The 24,398-nt window shown below is 44.4% G+C and overlaps 1 protein-coding gene across 1 annotated transcript in view; it reads right to left on the bottom strand.

Annotated features, from left to right (window-relative positions):
- The window catches only part of LOC127582099 (gelsolin-like), a 57,205-nt gene that overhangs the window by 17,370 nt on the left and 15,437 nt on the right, over positions 1-24,398 (bottom strand). The window contains exons 2-11 of the mRNA XM_052037100.1: positions 24,046-24,248; positions 20,283-20,437; positions 16,845-17,006; positions 11,420-11,569; positions 10,676-10,765; positions 8,195-8,327; positions 6,014-6,102; positions 5,444-5,659; positions 3,106-3,239; positions 2,349-2,439 (exon numbers count right to left, since the gene is read on the bottom strand). Of these exons, the coding sequence (XP_051893060.1) occupies positions 2,349-2,439; positions 3,106-3,239; positions 5,444-5,659; positions 6,014-6,102; positions 8,195-8,327; positions 10,676-10,765; positions 11,420-11,569; positions 16,845-17,006; positions 20,283-20,437; positions 24,046-24,238 (1,413 nt within the window). The 5' untranslated portion in view covers positions 24,239-24,248. The remainder of the gene's footprint in view (positions 1-2,348; positions 2,440-3,105; positions 3,240-5,443; positions 5,660-6,013; positions 6,103-8,194; positions 8,328-10,675; positions 10,766-11,419; positions 11,570-16,844; positions 17,007-20,282; positions 20,438-24,045; positions 24,249-24,398) is intronic.

The following is a 24,398-nucleotide window of genomic DNA, read 5'->3' as shown; positions in this document are numbered from 1 at the left end:
GACAGAAGAGGCATCTGTGGCGTTTTCAGCAGGCGAGTGAAGATGGGGGGGGGGAGAGAAAGAGAGAGAGAGACTTGGGCAATGTTCCCAGGGTGAAAAATGCAGCTCTACCAGACAAAAGTAAACAGGTTGTAAACATTTCAGGAATGGCCAGCAGCTGGACACAAATCCAGGAATGCCTGAAGATTCCTCCTCCACTTCAGGAGGGTTGGCCTCATCCAGTGCAGATGGAAGACAAACTGGGGCAAGAGAGGGTCGAGGGAGCACTAGGTGCTGTCTGTTTGCTGAGCTAGGTTGCCAAGGGGCAGCAGTAGATAAGAGGGGGATGGATCCCTGGAGGAATACCCCTGCAGGGGGAGGGACCATTGCAGGTGTGGCTACAGTTAGATTGAAGAGTGGAGCCTCAGACAGACAGGTGCCAGTCAGCCTTGTCCTAAAGCTGACTGGCAAGCAAAGCAAGTTTTGTTTTAAGTGGGAGAGACAAGGGAAGGAATGCATTCCATGTCTAACATGCCATTTGAGCAGTAGTTGGGACAGAGGGATAGGGAGCAGATCTGATTGGTGGGACTCAAACAATGGGTTCTGGGTAAAAGGGAGACATCCAGCTACAGCCACCAGTCTCCACTCTACAACGTTGTTGGGAAACAGCCGTTCACTTTGTACACAGTAGGCAGGACTTGACCCCAAGCAGCAGCAGCTCTGGAACAATTTGAACGTGCACTACTATCTAACACACAAGCACGTCTACTTCCTATTATGTTCTGCCTCACACAAAGCCACAATCTACAGCGAGTACATCAATACCTGGTTAATGACTCCGGAACCATCTGGTCCCTGTGGGGAATTAGGAATTCAGTCAGTTAGCAATGAGGTCTGCTTCAAGTGCGAACAATTCGACTAGAAGAAATAGGAACAGGAATTGGCCAAATCAGCCCCTGAAGCCTGCCTGACCAAATCAATAAGATCATGGCTGATCCAACTCCCTCCCCCCCCCAATGTCTTTTTCCCACAATTCTCAATTTCTAAGCCTTAAAAAAAAATTTCTTCAACTTTGAACATATTCAAGGATTCAGCCTCAGCTTTCTGAGGAAAGGATTTCTAAGGACATGAGTGTTTGAGAAAAAATTCAAGGCACTTCCCTACAGGGGAACCTCCCAGCATTTATGTCAAGAACCTGGGAACGGCTGCTACTGCAAGCAAATCATTCTCAGTCCACCGAAAGACCAGATTTCCTGTGCTGTCCTTAAGAAATCTGGACTGCTGCGACAGCAAGGTTAAACTACAGTACAAGCTTGGAAAGGCACAAGAAAATTACTTTGTCATAACGTACACATTTAAACTGGGAACGTTCCAATTATTTTGTTCGACAAGATCTTCTGAAGTTACTTGCACAATTAAATGTTTATTTCCATAAACAACATTTGATAGAGACTGGGCCTCCAATCACATTGATCACGTGGATGTCAGCAGTTTAAATTGGCTCACCACCACCTTCGATGTAAGGTGTCTACATCCAGTGACTCACACAACTAGGGAGGAGCATATGGCCAAGACATGACAGCCCCAATGACTTTATTGGTCAAGTAACTGCCCGCAAAAAGGCAGTGATATTCAACTCTAGCTGCTGCACACGCACTTTCCCCTTAGTAACTCCCACAGATAAACAGCTCGGAATTGAAGTATTAAGATTCTTTAGACAACCAGGAGGGGATGCACGGATACGCTGACTGCTGTGTGCAATGCAAGAACGCCGAACTACAGAAAGGAGAACCTTTGGTAGGAAAACAAAATGTTATCAGCCAAGATAAGTCGAGCCCAAACAGCCTTCAGTTTAAGTGCCTGTGAGAACCAATTCTTTTAATTCAAGGATACTAGTAACAAGCATCAAATTACACATTAAATATATTCAAATGATTGTTGTAGACAGCCCTGCCTTTTATAGACCTATCAGGTTGGCAAATTTAATGCAAAATGCCCGAGAATTAAATGGTTGGTGCCAGCACAATCAAAATAACCAACTCTAAAAGGTGCCTGGCAGGGAACCAAGAGAATGAATGAGGCAGCTCTTGTACTCTGCTCCTGCTACACACACCCACAAAGTCCAATCATGAGACTGGTGCTCCACACAAACAAGAGCAAACACTTGAGTAATTGTTTTGTTCAAGATTTCTCCAAGGATTGCTGGCACTTTCATCCACACCAGAACAGCTGCCTAAAAATCAACAGCTCCCATTTTAAAAGACCTCTATTTTAATTAAGTCGATCTGGCACCCACGCCCAATGTTATTTGTTTGCCGAAATCACAGGACAGAGCACACTGACTCTTTGCTCAAAGGACAGGCACTTACCTGGACCGGACCACCACTCAGCTCCTTGTCCAGCTGGGCAGTCAGGATGGCGGAAGCACAGATTTCATCCTGGGAGGAATCGTTTCCCTGCCTGGAAAACAAACCAACTGACCAATTAACCAGTCGCTCTCCTAGTGTCCCAGTGATACACAACCGGCCTGGTTTATTCTCTGAGAGAAAACAGTTCAGAACCAGTGCATGCACTGATAAAGACAAAACAAGGCTGGCACCAATGGAAAAGTGGCCAAAATACTCATGTTTTCAGGGGAAAAGATTGAGAGAAGCCTTTGGACTGTAGAATTGTGGCCATAAATGGCAGAGAGTTTAAAATGTTTCTAGTTGGTTATCAGAACAATTTCCCCTCCCCCAGAGTGTGTCTCCCTATTGGGGTAATGGCTCTGCTTGCCATTTGACAAAAACTTTCATCATTGCAACAGCTGACAGTTAGACCTACTCGGTATCAGCACCCTGCACAGTTCACGGACGGAATACAACGTCTACATTCACCACGCGTGGGCAAACTCGATTCATGGATCTGGACAATGATCCAAGTCATTCACAGTTTGACAAAATGGAGCACAACATTCAAATTAATTTCAATCCATCTCAGCAGACGAGGCAGTGACAGATTAAACACACTTTCATCTGACTAAATAGACTTCAACCTCTCTTGCGAGAGAAGAGCGGGAACCTCTGGTAATCAGGAACCCTGCAAAGCATTTACACAAATATTCAATAGAGCAGGTCAATAGCTCACCAGAAGTAGATGATGTGGCCACGTCTCTCACCAAAGGCATAAGCATACAGGATAATGTAGCAGTCCCCTCCGTAGAACTGGCCATAGGTGCTTTGGTCCACAATTACTTTGTCATTGCCTTCAATGCGCCAGATCTGTGTGGGATCAATAATAAAAGACAAACTGAAACTATACAGATTTCATGCCAAAGGTCTCCCAGCTCCTCGATGAACTGGTTAAGAAAGTTTATGGGGCGTTAGCTTTCATAAATCAAGGAATCGAGTTTAAGAGCCGCGAAGTCATGATGCAGCTCTATAAAACTCTGGTTAGACCACACTTGGATAACTGTGTCCAGTTCTGGTCGCCTCATTATAGGAAGGATGTGGAAGCGTTGGAAAGGGTGCAGAGGAGATTTACCAGGATGCTGCCTGATTTAGAGTATGCATTATGAGGAGAGACTAAGGGAGCTAGGGCTTTACTCTTTGGAGAGGAGGAGGATGAGAGGAGACATGAGAGGTCTACAAAATATTAAAGAGAAATACATAGAATGGACAGCGAGCCCATATTTCCCAGGGTACCAATGCTCAATACAAGAGGGGATGGCTTTCAAGTAATGGGTGGGAAGTTCAAGGGAGATATCAGAGGAAGGTTTTTTAAACCCAGAGAGTGGTTGGGGCATGGAATGCGCTGCCTGGGGAGATGGTGGAGGCAGGTACACTGGTCAAATTCAAGAGATTACTAGATAGGCATATGGAGGAATTTAAAATAGAGGGATATGTGGGAGGAAAAAGGAGTTAAATAGTCTTAGCTGAGGTTTAAGGGTCAGCACAACATTGTGGGCCAAAGGGCCTGTATTGTGCTGTACTGTTCTATGTTCTATGAATCCTCTTCATGCTAGCCACTGGAGAGAAAACTACACTCACTGGAGAAGGCACCAACCCTTTCACATCCTGGTTCAACTGCATTCATAAGAACATCCATAGTAAACATTTAAGCAAAATAAAACTGAATCTTACACAGAAACCATTGGCCCAACAGATACATTGAGGAATGGTCCCTGACCCAAAATTTAACAGGTTTCTCTTTCCATGGCCATTGCTTGACTGGCTGAGTTTTTCCCGGCAGCCATTTGTCCAGCAGACCTTGGACTACCTGCTTTTAAGGTGTCTGTATGACATCCACTATCCTCCTGTTGGGAGGAGTTATTCCCTTCACACACACAACCCAAATGAGCACCCAGTATTAGATGACACACATTAATGGTGGAGAGAGGAAGTTGTGTGTTGAGACCAGGAGCTGGAGGGGAGGTTTGGGAGGAACGAGTGATGAACAGCAAACAGTACCATGCAGAAATCTATCCAAGAGCTTCCGCTTGGAGGCTAGAGTGCAGAGGACTAGGGAGATGGGCACCAACAGAGGGCTGGCTATGGCAATAAAGCTGGGACTTCCTACTTACCAAGGGAAACGTGGAGGCGACAGAGGTAGTACTCACTGTGATGTAGCCATGGACACCTACATTAGTCATCCACCAGATGTGACCCCACAAGATCTGCTGTTTAACCCCATGGGATATTTTACTACATTACAAGATGCCTTAAATAGGATTTGCTCTTGGGCCAATTTCTTGACCAGATCCATAGAGAAGTGGTGACCATATTCCCCTCATGGGTCACTTCGCCTAACTTTGATGCTGGGGTGTCCAACCTCTTGCTCTACCATAGACTCACTATGGAGTTCAGCAGCAAACAACTGTCCCTAGACAAGGGGCCAATGCAAATGGCTGGCATAAGAAGCACAACCCCAAATGAACAAGGTCACCGATTTAAGTAAAAAGAAAAGAGCAGCAGGTAATTTTAAGATTTCATGCTAACATTTAATTAATTGGACCAGAATGACCCATCAGCAAGGTATCCAGGGGCATGATTCACTAGCCGAAGTCTAGTTGCTGCCCACTTTATAGAGAGCAGGTTAGACAGTGCCTGGGAACTGAAAGATTAGAACCACCATGGGACAAACTGCACCTAACCCACCCAGCTACAACAAACGGAAGCTGGGTAAACACCCACCCCAAGCAAAAAAAAAACTGCTGGAGGAACTCAGGTCTGGCAGCATCTGTGGAGGGAAATGGACCGTCGACATTTTGGGTTGGGACCCCTCATCTAGACTGGGCAGCATCCGAGGAGGGAAATGACCCATTGAGTCGTCCAGTTGTTTTTGCTCCAGATCCCACCTTCTGCAGTCTCGGGTCTCCATCTACTCCAAGCTCAGTTTCTCCAGGAAAACCGGACTGCTTCCTACAAGCAGACTTGTACCTCAAGTTAGTCTGTCTCCGATTGTGATTAAAGGTTGGAGTCCTTACTGTTTTCTCCCCAGATCCATCGTCCACCATTCCATACTGGGCAGCCATGGCAGGAGACTCGTGCAAAGACGCAACATCAAAAGGCACCTTCTCAACCTTGGCAATCTGCCCGGAGATGTAGCAGGTTCCCATTCCCTGGGTCTGATACAAGTCAACCCAGTTCTTGAAGAACTGCTTGAAGAGTGGGGTCTCACCAAACTCCGGCAGAATCTGAACCTGAGGAAGAACATGAGGACCGGTTTAATCCAACATCCTGCTTGTATCCTGCTCCAAGTTGTGAACATTACACTCGCTGAATAAAGTGAGCTTTCTTCAGCACATCCAACAGACAATTTAACACAGTTACAAAGAGAACAAATTCCTAATGATAAAGAACACTTTGGTAATCGTAATGCAAGTTATTCACCAATGGGTAACTGTCTGTTACTTCTAAGTGAACATCAAATCCTTCCTTGCAGCAGCACAATTTCTCCCCTTCAAATTTTCCAGCGCATCTCTGGGGAGTAGCATTATTAATTAGGTTCCGATCCTGAACAGCTCATTTAATGACATACTCCAAATACATCTTACCTGGGTGTGTTTAGGATATCCCATTTTGGAAATAAAGTCTTCTGCACCTTTCAGAGCAGCTTTGCGTTCTTCTGGATCAGCTCGTTTACCTTTTACAGTTCGCAAAAACAAAATGGGACATTGAGAATTCTTTCCCCAATGGAACACAGTCTGTGTGTGATCAGTGGTTACATTTTCTACTCCTGCTCCATAGACCCAACTAATAATCCACAGACCTAGGGTTCAAATCTCATGGTGGTTCCAACACCGCAAATTCAGGTGAAGCACAAGAACCAGTTTTGCAACCCTTCCTTCCCCAGAGTACTCCAGGACCTAGAGTTTTGTTTTGAGATGGCAACTTGGAAGAGTGATGAAGGTAGAGCTGTAGATGTTGTTTATGTGGACTTGAATTCACTTGACAAGGTCCCACACAGTAGGCTGGTCTAGAAAGCCAAGGCACATAGGGGAGCCAGCTCATTGGATCCAAAACAGGTTTGGTAACAGGAGGCGGAGTGGAAGGATGTATTTCCGATTGGAAATCTGTGACCAGTGGTGTACTGCCAGGATCGGTGTTGGGACCCTTGTTTGTGATATACACGGACTTGGATGTGAATGTAGGTAGCATGATTGAGTTTGCAGATGACTCCAATGCTGGCGGTGTTGTACACAGCAAGGAAGGTTACCCAAGGTTCAGACAGGATATAGATTAGATGGAAAGTTGGGCATTTAATCCCAACAAATGTGAGGTGATGCATTTTGGGAAGTCAAATATGGGTAGGATAATAATACAGTAATGGTTGGGCACCAAGGAATGCTGCTGAACAGAGAGACCCGAGTTCAAGTCCATAGTTCCCCTGAATGTGGCAACTCTGTTCAATGTGACACACTTTCCTTTGTAGGTCAATGCAGAGGACTAACAGCTCTCTCAAGGGCCTAGTAGAGAAGGAGAAAAGAACTTCCACACACAACTGTACAAGATGGTGATCCATTACTGCTTTCATTTGGGAAGAGGAGGATAAATCTGGCCATTTCACAGATGTGTGCAGTGTTTTAAGTTAAATTTTAGCTTAATTTTGTCCTGCAGCCCAAATTCTGCTGCATTCACCATCTTCTCCCAACACTCAGCAGAACACACCCACTCACCACAGCACAAGACTTCCCAGCGTGGCCGTTTCTTAAGCTGTCTTGAACGAAGTGGGTTCCAAATTTACTACAAGGACAGTTATTCACCCCAATGTTCGATACTACCTTTACCCCACAGAAACCTCCTCCCACCCTGAATCAGCTCATCAATACAGTTGTTAGAATAATCCTGTCTCACTTCACGTGAGACCTTCAGACCAATGTCACTGGTCACACTTGCTCCAACTAAAAACCAGACAGACAAAAATAACCAAGATTAATGGTGCAGACAGCAGAATGTGGCTCAATACAACACAATAACTGGACAAAACTTCATTTCCTGCACACGCCACAAGCAGAAAGGCACCAAGCAGGAAGCTCCCAGATTACACAACAGTTCCTAGACTGCAACAGTGCCAGTACTTCTCCATGTGAAGAGCCCCACATTCAATATTAAACTGTTCAGCCAATGTACATAAAACTCCATAATCCGGCACACTCAGGACTTCAGTGGTGCCAGACTAGCAGCTATTTTCCAGACTACTGGATGTTATTCCTATTAATACCCCAACATTTAATTATAATAAATTTTCCAGTGAGCCTGACAAGCTTCAGGACAGCACAGAAAACAAATCACCTGGCGAGCCAGATGCCAAATCATTGGGATTTCTGAAGAGTCAGATTACTAGAGTTTTATGGTATTTGACAAGTTGCAAATTTCAAGTGCAAAATTTGACAAGATACAAGTTTCTTCACCCTGCTATCTCCCAAACTGTTCTCACACTCAGACTTCTGTTCTTGGCGTTCTAAAATTGCCCAGTAGGTTAAAATATTTGCATCTCACGAGCTCTTTGGGCCAACTCACCGACTGGAACAGAATGATTGGATGCAACCCAATTTAAGTGAGGAATTTACCCTGCAAGATCTGATTTTTTCCACCCCCCAAAACTGGGATCCAGAATGGATTGCAGACAAAGAACCGTTTGATGCATATTGCCCAAAATATGGTTGTACATTTGAAAAAACCTTCACATCCGTGGTTAACTTTCTAGTATCACTAGTTGCTGAACTGGCACTGACCTTTCCACACAAAGATAATCCCATTCGATCCATTGTCCAGGATGAAGCTGTCTTCAGATTGCAACATGTCCTGTCTGAATGGGTTTTCAGCAGACACCAGGGAAATACTGACTTCTCCGGAGGCATGTGAAACCTTAATGAGAGACGCCAAGAACATTAGACCACAAGACAAAGGAGCAGAAGTAGGCCATTCGGTCCATCGAGTCTGCTCCACGAGCTAAACTAAACTATTCCCATTTAGCCCCAATTTCTGACCTTTTCCCCCATATCCCTTGATATCTTGACTAATTAGACACCTATCAATCTCCTCCTTAAACATCCCCAATGATCGGGCCTCCACAGTTGTTCGTGGCAACGAATTCCATAAATCCACAACCCTCTGGTTAAAGAAATTTCTCCTCATTTCTGTTCTAAAAGGGTACCCTCTAATTCTAAGACTGTGCCCTCTAGTCCTGGACTCACCCACCAAGGGAAACAGCATAGCCACATCTACTCTGTCCAGTCCTTTCAACATTTGAAGTGTTTCTAATGAGGTCTCCTTTCATTCTTCTGTACTCCAGTGAGTACAGTCCAAGAGCTGACAAACGCTCATCGTATGCAAGCCCTTTCATTCCGGGAATCATCCTCGTAAATCTTCTCTGAACCCTCTCCAACATCAGTACATCCTTCCTAAGGGGCACAAAACTGCACCCAGTATTCCAAATGAGGTCTCACCAGTGCCCCACAGAGCCTCATCAACACTTCCTTAGTCAATATCTGCCAAGTACTTCACTCTATAGAAAGAACAAGTTGGTTTTCTAATGGAGTTTTGCTCACTGTTTACGGACCCCAGTGAGAGCTCTTCAAATTTGGGTATGGAAAGCCTCGAGAGAGAGAGAGAAAAGTTCTCATGGTGCACATTCTTCAGTGGGTAGGCACTGCAATCTGGGAATTGGAATGGAGGAGGAATGGGGGTACAGGGTCTCCATTCCGTTGTCTGTCCTACAATTGTGAAGGAAGCCCACTGTAGAAGCAGTGATGGTCCTCGCACCCAAGGTGGTCATAAGGATGGCTACCCGCATGCCATTTTCTCACACCGTAGAAGATCGGTGGTGGAATACAACACAAGTGGCAGGGATGGAATCCAAAAATGCATGCAGAAGGAATTCAGGCATCAAACATAAATTGCTGGCAGATTTAATTAGCTACTCTGGTTAGTGATCAGGTGCTGGGAAAGCTCCAGTTAAACTGGTAACTCTCACAAGCACCCAGAACCCATTTCACTCTGCAATTGAAATCCCTTTCTACACAGGTATCAAATCTCAGCCATGAGCCAGGAGTCACAGCATCACAATAGCATCGAGTGTACCACTAACAAACCTTTCCAACTAGGGGCATATCTAATGTCAAAACCCCACCCACTCTGCCCAAGATCAATTCCCATATACCAAGTGTCAAACACCAAACCATCACAAAATATCCATTTTTGAACTACGTGACAAATTGTTTAACTGCATTGCAGTGGTTGGGAAATTCTATCAACAACACTGTAGCTAGGAATAATAGAACCCACAGGAGGTCACTGCATGGATTGTCCATATAAAAACTGGGATATGCAACTCATTGAAGAGATCCAGACAATAAAATTCCAAATTATCACCAAGCCCCACACTTCTAATGCTTGGTCACTCTCCAAGACTGAACAGTGTGGTCCAGACTCTTAGCCAAACTAGTCTATCCAATTGGATGCCCATTTACAGTAATACAGCAACAGTTGGGGCATCAGAATGAAACTGCTACCTGGTGGAGGAGGGCAATGGACTGGTGGCAGTACCTCAACCTGTACCAAAGCAAGTGGGTACAACTTGGTGCTCCAAGCCAACAGTAAATTCTCTTCAGCAGTGATTTTTCTAAAAAAAAATTCACAATAAACTAGTGACTAAATTAGTTATGATTATTTAAATTATGACTAATTTAATAAACAGAGGCTGGTTTAAGAATGAATTGAGGAGGAATTTCTCCAAGGGTTGGAAATCTTTGGAATTCCTTCCTCCCAAGAACTGTGGAAACTGTGGAGAGCAAGTCATTTAAAATCTTCAGATGGATGGATTTGGAGGGCAGGGGTGGGGGTGGTGAGAAAAAAAAGAGAGAAAGAAAAATACATTAGAACAGAGGCAAAAGATCCAAATCAGCCACAATCTGGCCAGGGTGGCTCAGTCGTGCTCCCATTCTTTGTGTAGTCCCATCAGAAACACCGTTCTAAAAGGTCAGTCTTAAGCCCCGTTGCTAGGCTGGCTTCCTGCTGTCTCAGTGAGGAGCACCCAGTGGCCTGGTACTGGAATAAATCAGACCAGCTGTGTCCTAGCTTCCCACCCCACCCCCAGGGTGAATATTTCAGACAAGGGAGTTTACAGTTGAGGCTGATCCATGAAGATCGGTTTGCTTATCCTATTTCCAAGAATTTTTTTAAAAATATACATTTCAAAGAATTGTGCTTCACACCTTGTACAATTTAGCCAGTTTTCTATTGGATGCATCAACCTTAATGTCACTGTCTGTGCCTTCAGGCAGATCTGGCTTTGGTCCAAGAACCTTAAAAAAAACAGAACAATTTGGTAGTCAAACCTGAAACACTTGAAGCCAGAACAGTCAAGGCTAATAAAAACAATTACGTGTCTGCATCTTAAAGAATCTTTCCTCCAACACAGACCTAATCACATGATTTCGAAATACCTTTCACCCTGGAGTCTCCACTCTCTGTACTAGAGGGTCCAGGCTTCCACTGAATGAAGCAGCATCCTCCCAACCAGGGGACTGCCAGTGGCTCAGCTAATAGAGCCACTTCCTCACAGCATCAGAGACCCAGGTTCAATCCCGGCCTCAGGTGCTGTCTATGTGGAGCTTGTACGTTCTCCATGTGGGTTTCCTCCCACATCCCAAAAGATGTGGATTGGCAGGTTAATTAGCTGCTGTAAATTACACCCAGTGTGTAGCAGAATCACAACTCCCCCTTGAATGGGGTGGGAAAAAAATTTATAAAATGGGATCAATGCAGGATTACTGTAAAATGGGTGGTTGATGGTCAGAGTGGACTTTATGGGCCAAAGGGTCCATTTTGCTGCTGTCTCTGTGACCTCTCTCAGTCACCTGACTGTGGTGACACCTGCAACATCACAAGGAAATTCATTTTCTCTTTACAACAGCAGGTTAGGGAAAAGGTTTAGTGTTTCAGGGCCTGACCCTCACCTTGATCAGCAGTTTCAACTCCCTTCCTTCCTCCATCACCCTCACATGGGCACGGCCACCCCTCTCATTGTCACGAATACACAGGGCAACGCACGCGGCCTTTAGACGTTCAAACTTATTGGCTTTGGAGCCACACCACTGCAAGATTTCCTGAAACACAGGGAGGAATATTACAAAGTGGCAAGAATCAATGTAGCACATTATCCCCACAGGCCCAAACATTCTTTACATGTCATTAAACCATCCTTGCCTACGAAGCGTTTGGATTTCCAAAGGATAACTGACATTAACCAAGCAGAGTCCCAATCGTTTGATCAAGGACAGAAACTGTCAATGAGAACAGGGAAAATGAAAGCTCACCCTTCATATACATCATTATTCTTGCCATCATATCCAGCTCAAAGCCTTTGATATCCAGGACATGGGCGTCACTGACAAGAGCAGCAATGATTTCCACATTTCCACCTACACAGAAAGGCCTCAAAATGGTTTTCCTTCAATTAATTTGATGGATTATTGTGACTATTTTGTACATCGAGAGTAAATTCTTTCCTCAGTGCACGTGCCAAATAGCAGTTTTCCCACTAACCTCAGTGTTGCTCTCACTGTAGTTCACTGACTGGGTTGCATCATGGTCTGGTACGGCAATTCCAATGCACAGGAACACAGGAAGCTGTAGAGTAGTGGACTCAGCCCAATACATCACAGGCACATCCCTCCCCACCATCTGCACGAGGCACTACCTCAAGGCAGTAACATACGTATAAAGATCCCCACCATCCAGGCTGTGCCATCTTCTCACAGCTCCCATCGGGCAGGAGGTACAGAAGCCTGAAGTCCCACACCACCAGGTTCAGGAACAGCTGCTTCCCTTCAACCATTCAGTTCTTGAACCAACCCGTCATCCCGAAATCAATTTCCCTATCCGTCCGCTGTAAATAACAGTGCCACGAGGTCGGTTCGAACAAATACCTTTATTAGCAGTGCACCGCTAGGAGAATTCTCTTCAGCACTCACTAAGAGTCGCTTCCCGAGTTCTCTCAGTACAGGTATTGTCACATACACTTTAATGAGTCAGGTGCCGAAGTTCTTGGTTGAGCAGGAAACGGACAAAGGGCTACTGCAGATGGACAAAGAGCAGCCTCACACCACAGGTTCAGCTAATCATTTTGCAATCGGGTGAGACAAAGGCAGGTATCACCTTCATTGTTTGAGACAGCCTTCCCATTTCCCGTTAAGATTGACCATCATCTCCATAGTCAAGCATAATGGGAATCCAATTAAATTCCAGACACAGCAATTACCACACAGCGCCCAGCCCAGGTAAGCAGTGGTGTGGCTGTTCTGGCCTGAAGGACACTTTTTAAAATCAATATTTCGAGCAGCCATAATTCTCATCTGTCTTAAGATATCAATACAGTTATAGTTTATTAATCCTACACCTCCTCAAACCTGCACAACCCCAATCACTACCTCAGTATAGCAACACTATGGCCACTTTGCACTGCAATGGACCTTTTTTTTCTTAAAAAGATGTTCTAATTGCATACTGTCTTGTAAAAGTTGCACATGATGTTAAAGTTATCTTTTTGTGAATTCTGCTCATCTGATGTTACATGCCCGTGATGCTGCCGTAAGCTTCTCATTGCACCTGTGCGTACATGTACTAGTGCAGGTGACAGTCTCAGCTTGGAGTGGGTTTCAGCAATAGTTCCAATGACAAACCTCAGACCAACATTTAGTCCCAGAGTACGATCAACCACCATGGAAGCTCAGGCGACCTCAGACAACAGAAGTGACCACATTTGGGTTGATTCTTAGCCCATGCGATTCCCTGATACACCTGTAACACTTGGCCTCCATAATTAGGAGCACCAAATAGTAACTACTGCTGGAGAGTGCATTTAAAAACGGAATTCAATTACTTGCATTTATGTAGCACCATTAACACTAGAAAATGGCCCAACCCATTTCAGTATTAAAGAAGTCACAGAAGCAAAAGGAACTGTTAAGATGGACAATGAAAGAGGTAGAATTAAGACCCTAAAGAGGACCAAGGCAACAGGTTCAGAATCAGATTTAGTAGCACTGACTTACGACAGGAAATTTGTTGTTTTGCAGCAGCAGTACAGTGCAAAGACATCAATTACAAAAGTAAAGTGCAAAACAAAGAAGGACTAATGATGTACTGTTCATAGGTCTGATGGCAGAGGGGAAGAAGCTGTTTCTGAATAGTTGAGGGTGGATCTTCAGGCTCCTGTAACTCCTCCCTGATGGTAGTCATAAGAGGGCATGTATTTTAGAAGGGAATTCCAGAGCCTCAAGCAGAGGTGGCTGAAGGCTTGGTCATCAATGACAGGGCACCACCAGACCGGTTTGACTTTGGCACCCCACTATAGGGCTCCCAAGTCCAAAGATGGCATCCAGGATACGTGAAGCTGGGCAGCACCACTCTAATGCTCGGATGCACACTCTGGGGTAGGAAAAGGACTGTTTGGACAGCAAGCCCATTCACGTTCCACATGATATTGTATTGAATTGCAAGTCAAGAGAAATATACAATTAGGGGAGTACAAAACCAACAATGCTGTCAAATTCATTCTCACAGATGGTTTGGATAAAATGACTTTGGAAAGAGGGGAAGTTCACTCGGACATGTGAGTTTGTGAATTTCAACGTGGGCAGAGAATACACAGTGTCCCAGGAGACACTGAAGATTGTGCCATTCTGTTCACCTTTCATCAACCTGGGAGTGGATGGGTTTTGCAAAACAGTGTCACATCACCCTTTTGTTAACTAATGAATGCAGATTTCAGAGATTAGCTAGTCTCTTCAGCACCACCTGTTGCTCTGAACTGTGAAAGAAATGCATCACAGAAAAGAATTAAACAGTTAACTAGTTAATTAGCTATAAAAACAAAACTCAATTTAAATAGAAAACACAGAAGTGACAAACTAGTTAAACAATCTCACAGCTGCTACAAGTGAAACATTAATACAAATGGAGCCAATATTATGGAAGATATTATTAAAGCAAGTCTTTGAGTGAACAAAGGGTGTTGGAGCCATTAGTTCGATACAATACTGTAGAAGTTGAATTTAAAATGACCCTTGACATTGAAGTTTATGCACTCCTTCAGATCTAAATAAAGATAGACATTCTTTATCCTTTATTATCAGTCAGCTCACAGAAGAGGACACTAAGCAGGCAGTGTCCCTACAGATATGGACTTCAGAATTTGGTTTCCATAAAGGAAATAATTATTCCACAGTGGGTGACAGATTCCTGGCTTGGGGATGTTTGTCAACCACAGGGGCTCAGACAGCAGAGGAGATCACTTGTAACAGGACTGAGGGACAAGTGTTAAGTGATCCAACAAACACTAATCCAGAGACAGCTGCAGTGACCTGGATTCACTTGTTGGCCTCCCAAAGAGGTCAGGAGAGGATGTGGGAAGTAACCCAAAAAAATACCATTGGCACTGACCTCATTACTCAGCTGTTCAGTAATTATGGTTTTAAGTCAGATTTCTGATCCATTTAGAAGTGAATGATTAGAATTCACCGGCAAGTTCAAGAAACTCTTTCCTCCCTCCCCAACCCCCACTGTCCAATTAACATTACAGCAAGGCTGTTATCAGCACTGAAGCACTTATTTTGGAAACTATTTCTGATATTTATGGAATTTTACTGTGTTTGTTAGTTAAGTAATTGCAGCCTGTATGTTTCTATTCAATGGAAACTCCAGAATTCACAGTGCAAGAGAACTTCTTCACTCCAGCTGTAACTAACACATCTTTCAGGTCTGGCTTCAACTAACCTTTTGCTCCCAATGCTGCATTTGTCTTGCTTTTTCTAAGGAGATGGAGGGCAGGTTTGGAGGGCATCATTAATGCCAGTAGAGGTATTGTTAGTCTCCCACCCAAAGTGACACACTCAAGTCTGACAAGTGGCACAATGATCACTGCCAGAACATTCAACTGGAGACAGCACTCCAAGGGAATGTTCCCCATCTGGGCCTCTGACCAGTTGGTTCAAGTGCAGGAATAGATCAGAGAAAGAACAGGAGTTCATGCATTCAACACATGGCCTTGGATGTCAAGGGAATACAAGGAATAGGCCGCACACCCATCATACCTGCTCTGCCATTCAATAAAGGTAGTGATAAATTTGCTCTATTTTTTTTAGAAACCAGCACCACTTTCCTGCACTAGCTTCACTGCTCTCAAATCCCTTGATGTCCAAAAATCTATCACTGTCTTGAAGTTATTCTGTGAACAGATCCCCACAGCCCTCTTTTAGAGTAAAAAAAAGTGTTCATTACCTCTGGGCCAAGAAATTCCTCACCTCAGTTCAGCAGCTGAGCCACACGACCATAAAATATAGGAGCAGAATTAGGCCATCGAGTCTGCTCCGCCATTCAATCGTGGCTGATTTTTTTTTAAAACCCTATTCTCCTGCCTTCTCCCTCTAACCCCCTTACCAATCATGAACCTATCTCCACCTTAAATACACTCAGTGACTTGGCCTCCACAGCCCTCCGTGGCAACAAATTCCACAGATTCACCACTGACTGGCTGAAGAGATTCCTTCTCACCTCAGTTTTAAAAGGACATCCCTTTACGGAGGCTGTTCCCCCAGATCCTAGACTCTTCTACTAATGGAGACATCCCTCTCTACGTCCATGCTATCCAAGCCTTTCAGTAGACCCTCATTTTGTGACTGATTGCAGATTCTAGAGGCCCCAGCCAGAGGAAACATCACTGCTGCAACTACCAAGCCAAGCCCCTTAAGAATTTGAGGTTTCATTTAAGATATCTTTGGATGTTTTGCCAAAGTGAGAGATTGCCTAGTTAAAAAGGCACTGTATAAACAAACAATGCAAGTTTAAGTAATACAGGTGAAGGGAATTCCTTGCAAGCAGACACTAAATGTAATTGGAGCAACACACAAAATGCTGGAGGAACTCAGCAGATCTGGCAGCAGCTATGGAGGGAAATAAACAGTCAACGTTTCATAGAACAATACAGCACAATACAGGCCCTTCGGTCCACCATGTTGTGCTGACCTTCAAACCACACCCAAGACTATCTAACCCCTTCCTCCCACATATCCCTCTATCTTAAATTCCTCCATATGCTTATCTAACAATCTCTTGAACTTGACCAATGTATCAGCCTCCACCACCGCCCCAGGCAGCGCATTCCATGCACCAACCACTCTCTAGGTGACAGGCGAGACTCAGCAGGGCTGCCAAGTTTCTCCAGCATTTTGTGTGCGTCTTAAATATAATTGGAATCAGTTCCTTTTCACAGTCCAGTTGCAGAATACAAGTGCCTATTGCGATGCCTCCTCAGTAACAAAACAAAATTCCTGGCTTGGCTGCCAAACAATATCAGCAATCTGTTGCAGAGGTTTGACTCACATCTCCCAGGTCAACGATGAAGCAATCTCCAGAGTTGAAGCTATCCCAAGTCAAGGGGACCTCAGTTGCTCGGACCACCCTGCGACCCTTCAGTTGGAGGCATCGCTGCACTTTTACCTCATTGGTCACCACATGGGAGAAACCAGATGCAACTCCACCAGCCTGCAGGTGTTGGAAGTGCAGAAACAGTCAAGCAAAACAAAAATCAGAAGACATTCACATTTAATGGTTCAAGACATCCCTTTATAAAGAGGAGGTAATAGCCAATAACAGCAAACATATTAAACAGCCACCACAATGAACAACTATTACATCTCTCAAATCCATTAATATCCAAAGAAATAGAGCACCCTGAATGGACCTCCACAGGCCTCTTTTAGGTAGAGATTGAAGGTTTTTTTTTAAAAAAAAAAGCATGCACCCATCCCCAAAGGCCTTTTGATATCAAGGGCCACTTCCCTCAAGGAGTTAGGCCTGCTAGTAAGACTGGGGCAGCTAGCAGACGTGGCAATTTTTTTTTTAAGTTTAGGAAACTTTAAATCCCCTCATTTTTAAAGCCACAAATCCCCGTGGTATTGACTCCCCCTACTCAGTTTAAAAAAAAAGGGTGGTGGGAGAAAAATCAGGTGGTCACACCAGGTTGGAAACCACTGGAATAAAAGAAAAAGTTCCAGTGGGATAGCACACCCTCCAGTAACTTCTAAATGTACACGCACATGCCCTCAGTGGGATAGGTCATGCCATCTGCAGGTGTCAATGCAGTCGTGATTCCAGTTCCTGGGATGAGCACCCCCCCCCCCCCACCCCCACAGCTGAAAGGATGGTAAACATTTTCAAAAGAATTCGAAATTGGCTGTGTGGGAGAAGACAGAGTGGTAGTGGATGATTGTTTCTCAGACTGGAGGCCTGTGACTAGTGGCGTGCCTCAGGGATCTGTGCTGGGGCCATTGTTGTTTGTTGTCTATATCAATGATCTAGATGATAGTGTGGTAAATTGGTTCTGCAAGTTTGCTGACGACACTAAGATTGGAGGCGTTGTGGACAGCGAGGAAGGCTTTCAAAGCTTGCAGAGGGATCTGAACCAACTGGAAGAATGGACCAGAAAATGGCAGATGGAATTTAATGCAGACAAGTGTGAGGTGTTGCATTTTGGAAGGACAAGTCAAGGTAGGGCATACACAGTAAATGGTAGGGCACTGAGGAGTGCAGAAGAACAGAATGATCTGAGAGTTCAGATACATAATTCCCTGAAAGTGGCGTCACAGGTAGACAGGGTTGTTAACAAATAAGGCTTTTGGCATCCTGGCATTCATAAATCAAAGTACTGAGTATAGGAGCTGGGATGTTATGGTGAGGTTGTACAAGACATTGATGAGGCCAAATTTGGAGTATTGTGTGCAGTTCTGGTCACCTAACTATAGGAAGGATATCAGTAAGATTGAAAGAGTGCAGAGGAGATTTACTAGAATGTTGCCGGGTCTTCAGGAGTTGAGTTACAGGGAAAGATTGAACAGATTAGGACTTTATTCCTTGGAGCGTAGAAGAATGAGGGGAGATTTGATAGAGGTTTACAAAATTACGAGGGGTATAGACAGTAAATACAAGTAGGCTCTTTCCACCTAGATTAGGAGAGATAAGGCTTTAGGGTGAAAGGGGGAAAGGTTTAGGGGGAACATTAGGGAGACCTTCTTCACTCAGAGACTGGTGGGAGTGTGGAACGAGCTGCCATCTGGACGTGATAAGTGTGGGCTCACTCTTAAGTTTTAAGAATAAATTGGATAGACACATGGATGGGAGAGGTCTGGAGGGTTATGGACTGGGTGCAGGTCAATGGGACTAGCAGAATAAAGTTTCGGCACAGACTAGAAGGGCCGAATGGCCTGCTTTCTGTGCTGTAGTGTTCTATGGTTCTGGACCACACACAACTCCAGACCCACCAACATGGCTGGGTTAGTGACTCTGCAGTTCAGGGGCATTAAATGCCAGCCTAGCTAGTGACAGCCATATCCCATGCACAAATCGGGGAGCTTGGATATCTTGGGATGTTTTACCAAATGAGACATTACTAAGTTATTGCATCAACTAAAAAGGTGCTGTATAAAAATGCAAGCTCCGGTTAGACAGGTGAAGCAAATTCCTTGGAGGTGGACATTGGGCAAGTGTAATTGGAATCAGTTGCTTTTCACAGTCCGGTTGCAGAATACAAGTGCCAATTGTGACACCTCCTCGGTAACCAAACAAAATTCCTGGAAAGGATACCAACAATTTCATTGGTCAACTGAATGAGTGAGTGTGTTGATAGATGCAACCTGCATGTTAACCAATCACCCACAATAATTCATCGTCCACAGGGAAAATCAGAGTAATACAGATTTTCACAAACTTGTACTCAATGCAACTTCTGCAAAAGCATCTACCCCTTCCACTGGGAACACATCTCCATCCCACCCCTCAAGAGCTGCCCCAGTCTGCTGAGTTACTCACTTCTGGATTTGCAGCCATCACTAGAGATCAAATCAAGTCTGTGAATGGCTCCTCCAGCCCAGTGGAAAAACAGCCCGTCACTGGCTGGCATCATTCTGCACCAACACCCCCATCATCTCTCCCGCTGGTGAAGTTGGCCGAGCTGCACTCAGTGCTAATCCTTGCACTGTTAGGAGAGAGCCGCTTTCTGCATTTCATAACGTTCCCATGACTGGTTAAGGAAATGTCCCATTAAACGAGTAGCCGCCCACCCATTCCTCGCTGTGGACTCAGATCTCACATCCACAAACACTCTCTTGCACTGATCACTCAGTGTCTGCCAATGACAGATCAACAATATGGGTCAAGTGTTGGAACACAGGATTAATAGTGATGGCACCCCCCCCCCCCCAAAAAGGTCAGCATAGTTTTGTTTCACTGTGTGAATTGATGTACATGTGACTAATAAAGATATCTTATCTTACTGTTGGGAAACTTAATGCTTGACCTAGCATCGTCCTGAATCATTTATATCAATTCCATTAGTGTGCTCATGTTTTGCTGCTTCTTACATTAAAAATTGAAAAAGGTAAAAAGTTCACAAACTTAAACAAGCAACAAAATAATAACGGGAAGATATGTCTTTCAACTGTTGGCATTGGAAGCTGTGCACAGGCTACAAGTGGAGCTAGTTGGCAGGGCTCAGGGGAAGGGAGCCTTACCCGTAACAATCAAGGTAAGCCGGCACCCCCACCACCCACACCCCCCCCCCCCCCCCCAGAACTGCTGTTACAGGACCACCATTGTAATTGTAGGTCCTGGGATCACAACTCTCCCACACACATCCTGCCAGCAAACTCCACCACTCGCTCAAAGAAATAAGATAGCAAACACAAAAGCAGGCACTGTTCTTGTTTTTTTTAAATTAATGCCAAATCAAGTTGCTGTTGATCATGTTCATTGCCAAATCCTCACCTTGTATTTGATGCCACTCTTGAAGTTGCCCAGGAAAACATTGGACTCGTGGCCCTGTACCTCTCTGTACTGGATGGGCTTCCCATCAAGATAATCATCCAATTGTACTGTGAAGATGGCAGCTGCTCCCTTCTCATCTTGGGAACATGAATCTCCTGCTCAAAAAAAGTTTCCCCAAAAAAAATAAACGACACAATTAGGGCCAGGATTGACAATTCTTTTTCTGTGAAATAACTAATGAGCCTTTGAAAATTCTGACAAGCCTGTAAATAGGAAAAAGGCAGCCAACAGCAACTTGCAAAAGGAAGACACGCCAGCGTCTTTATTTCCTAGGAGGTTAGGCTCATCACCAAACGCTAATAAAACTTCTACAGATGTACTGTTCAAAGTATCCTGACTGGCTGCATCACGGTCTGGTATGGCAATTCGAATGCACAGGAATGCAAGAAGCTGCAGAGAGTAGTGGGCTCAGCCCAATACATCACAGGCACATCCCTCCCCACCATCGGTAATACTGATCCCCACCTACAAGTACGGCCTCATGAAGGCAACATCCAAAGATCCCCACCATCCGGGCCATGCCATCTTCTTGCAGCTACCATCGGGCAGGAGGTGCAGAAGCCTGAAGTCCCACACCACCAGGTTCAGGAACAGCTACTTCCCTTCAACCAGTTTTTGAACCAACTGGTACAACCCTAATCACTACCTCAGTATAGCAACACTATGACCACTTTGCACTATGATGAACTTTTTGTTCTAATCATGTAAAAATTGTGCACAATTTACATTCGTTTTTCTTGTGAATGCTGCCCATCTGATACTATGTTCCCATGATACTGCTGCAAGTAAATTTTTAATTGCACTTGTGCATATGACAAACTCGACTTTGACTTTGATACAATAACTATCCCTGCAAGTACGAGTCAGTTGAAGTCAAGGCAATTCTAAACCGACAAATCAGTCCAGGTGAGAACTGCTTGCTCTTCATTGCTGAGGTCAAGTCATATTCAATAGCATTTTTCACAGGACATTTGATTTATACTTAGAATTGGTTTAGAGTTGCCTTTAGAGATCACATTAGGTCTGGAGTGGCTCCTCCATCCCAGTGGGGATATCCCCAAAGGCCGCCTGGCTTCGTTCTGTGTCAAGAGGCAAGCAATGGCATGGCCTGCTGCAAAACGTTGCAATAATCTAGGTATTTCTACACGAGCTGGTTGGATCTCAAAAGTATAGAGGGGGACAAGCACAGGCATGTATGACGGTAAATGTGAATATTACTGGAAAATTACAATTAAAGTTATGCAAAAAAAAGAGAAAAATGTTAAAACTGTAATCTAGGAATGAAGAAAGCATCGTTATACTAATTAAAATACACTGCAAAACTTAGACATGAAGAAAATGAGGAGACAAGTCCCAACCATCAATACGCCTCATTTATACCCACAAAATGAGCACAAGGTGTGGGATGGTGCAGTGAATGTTGAACTGGTTGTGAAGCTAAAAGGAGGCCACTGCTGCTGTCACTGGTGGTGGGAGGGAAGCAGTCAGAAGGCTTGTTGGTCAATACAAAGTTGATAGAGGTATAGTTCAATGCAAGGTGCATGGGAATATTGGGGGCAAATCTAGGTGCACAGACTGCTCCATTGCCATAGCAACATGCAAATAATCTATCTGGAAATGCTTAATCATTGCTAAACTACCACCTACTCTTCACAAAGAACTCAGTCACCACACCCAATCCACAAGAGCAGAATCCAGTCCCAGTAGATATACTGGTAGTTAATGATTGGGACTGGTCAGGAAAGAATGGTAGGCATTTTGCGTTGATTCTAGGAATCTCCAGGCAAGGTACGAGTGAGGAAATTAAAAGTGGGGTGGTAGGTGTACATCAACCCCAGCTTAATGTAGGGTTGGTTAAGTGAGGATGTTTATCTCAATGAGTGTACTCAAAATTGACCAGAGTAATAGGGCATTTGTGTCATAGTATAGGAATAGGGCATTCTAAAACACATTGCCATTCAATTGTTAAAAGCTGGTACTGTCTGCACTTGCACAACAGGAGCCATGCAAGTACAAACAGTACCAGCCTTTCCACTCCTACAGTGAAAGGCATTGGGTCTCGTCACTGGGAAACAGCCCTCAGCGAGCTCAGTCACATACACACTCTTCAATTTAACCCCTCCACCTCACTAAAGGCAGCACTGGCAATATCTACTGAAATGTGTTATCAAACCACAGAAGTGTCTGGACAGATAACCAAAAGCTTGATCAAAGAGGTAGATTTTAAAAGAGCATCTTTTTGAAAAGGGAAGTGGGTGGGGGGGGATTCAGGAATAGAACTCCATGTAGAATACAGAGCCAAAAACTAAAACTCGCCCCTCCCAGCAGGGCAAGCAGTAGAGGAGATCCTTCAGCAGGTAGGTGGTGGCTGTGAGGAGATTAAAGCAGGAACAGACCATGGATATTTGGAAACAAACACTGCACATCTTTACAAAAAGTTAACCAATTCATTTCAATTCTATCCCACCCTCCGACTCTGGTTCCGTCACTGGATAATGAAAGCATTTGTTGTTCAAGTGAACAAGCAAAGGGGCAAAGTCAGGACATCACTTACTGAGGGGACGAGTTCAGGACAACAGTCTTCACCGTGCACTGCTCCCATAAACTTTGAAGGGACAAGTGCAGATGATTTATAAGCAGAGATCAGATAGCCTGGGGCATTTTTCCCACCACTTGGAGCATTGGAGGCTGAGAAGTGACTTTATAGGAGGTAGATAAAATCATGAGCATAGGCAAGGTGGACAGTCAGTCTCTCTCTCCTACCTCTCCCCCACACTAAAGGTAAGGGAATCTAGAACTAGAGGACATGGGTTGAAGGTGATAGGGAAAGATTTCAAAGGGACCCAAGAGACAACTGTTTCTACACAGTGGGTGGTATGTATGTGGAACAAGTTCCAGAGAAAGTGGATGAGGGGGTACCATTACAATGTTTAAAAGACATTTAGACAGGTGCACAGATAGGAAAGGTTTAAGAGGGATACGGGCCAAATGGGACTAGCTCAGATGTCCATGCTGACCAAGATGTCTTAGTTGGGCCAAAGGACGTTCCTATAAGTGGGACTCCAAACTTGTATATCAATCAGGATCAAAGAAAGCCCTGGGCAAATCCTTCATCTGTAATTGTGAAGCATGTGTTCATCCTCTCCAAGATGACCCATTGTTCTGGTATTGGGTCTAGAGTGGGAGGTAAAGAAAGGATATCCTCAACTACAGACCGTCATTCAGTCCCTCAAGCCTGTCGCTGCAAGGGGGTTTTTGTTAGAAGGATTACAATTGTAATTAGATCTTTTATGAAAGTAAGTTGAAATTCTATTCCTCTAGTTTATTTGCACATTTACTTCAAATATGTGCACAAGTTACTTCAAAGTTACATCCAAAGCAAGCAGGCTGACCTTGAATTTGAGATTGATACAAACATACTCAATATTAAAAGTGGCAAATGAAGGAATTTGCAAGCAGCCAGATATGTGAATATTTGAGCTGGACCGGGATTCAAAAGTCTCAGAACTGGTTAAGTTTCTGGCCCAGTGTTTACATAAATCATCCAGCTGTGTATCCAAAAATTCCATCTCTAGCTTTCAAATTAAACAGCCAATGGCACAGTCCCCAAAAGACATTTCTAAGAGAGAGCAGGGCCAACTACGATACAAAGATAGTAACAGGACTGCAAACCAACCACAGTTCTTAGGAGAGCAGCACTCACCCAGCCAGATGTGCAGATCATACTGAAAGCCACCAGAGCGCTGTTGAATGGTGCGCATCACGAGGTAGGCGTCTGCTGTGAAGAAGTCGCCATAAAGGTTTTTGGGCACAGCCACGAGATTGAACTTCTCGACCCTCCAGATCTGCAGCCCAGGCTCCTTCCCAGCCTTCTCAAATTCTGGATGGTAAACCATAGTGGAAAACCTGAAAGAGTTCAAAAGTATATTCTCTTTATTTCAGCTTGGTTGAAACAATAAGCAGAATATTGGCCAGTTCCTTAACCCAGATCCGTCTTATTTCACCAGATCAAAATTAGCTTCACAAAAATGATTAGAGACTGGTTGCCCAGACAAG

The sequence above is a fragment of the Pristis pectinata genome, chromosome 23 (genome assembly GCF_009764475.1).
Source record: "Pristis pectinata isolate sPriPec2 chromosome 23, sPriPec2.1.pri, whole genome shotgun sequence".
Classification (NCBI taxonomy): domain Eukaryota; kingdom Metazoa; phylum Chordata; class Chondrichthyes; order Rhinopristiformes; family Pristidae; genus Pristis; species Pristis pectinata.
Note: the sequence above shows the minus strand (reverse complement) of the source record. Positions and strands in the feature narration are given on the sequence as shown.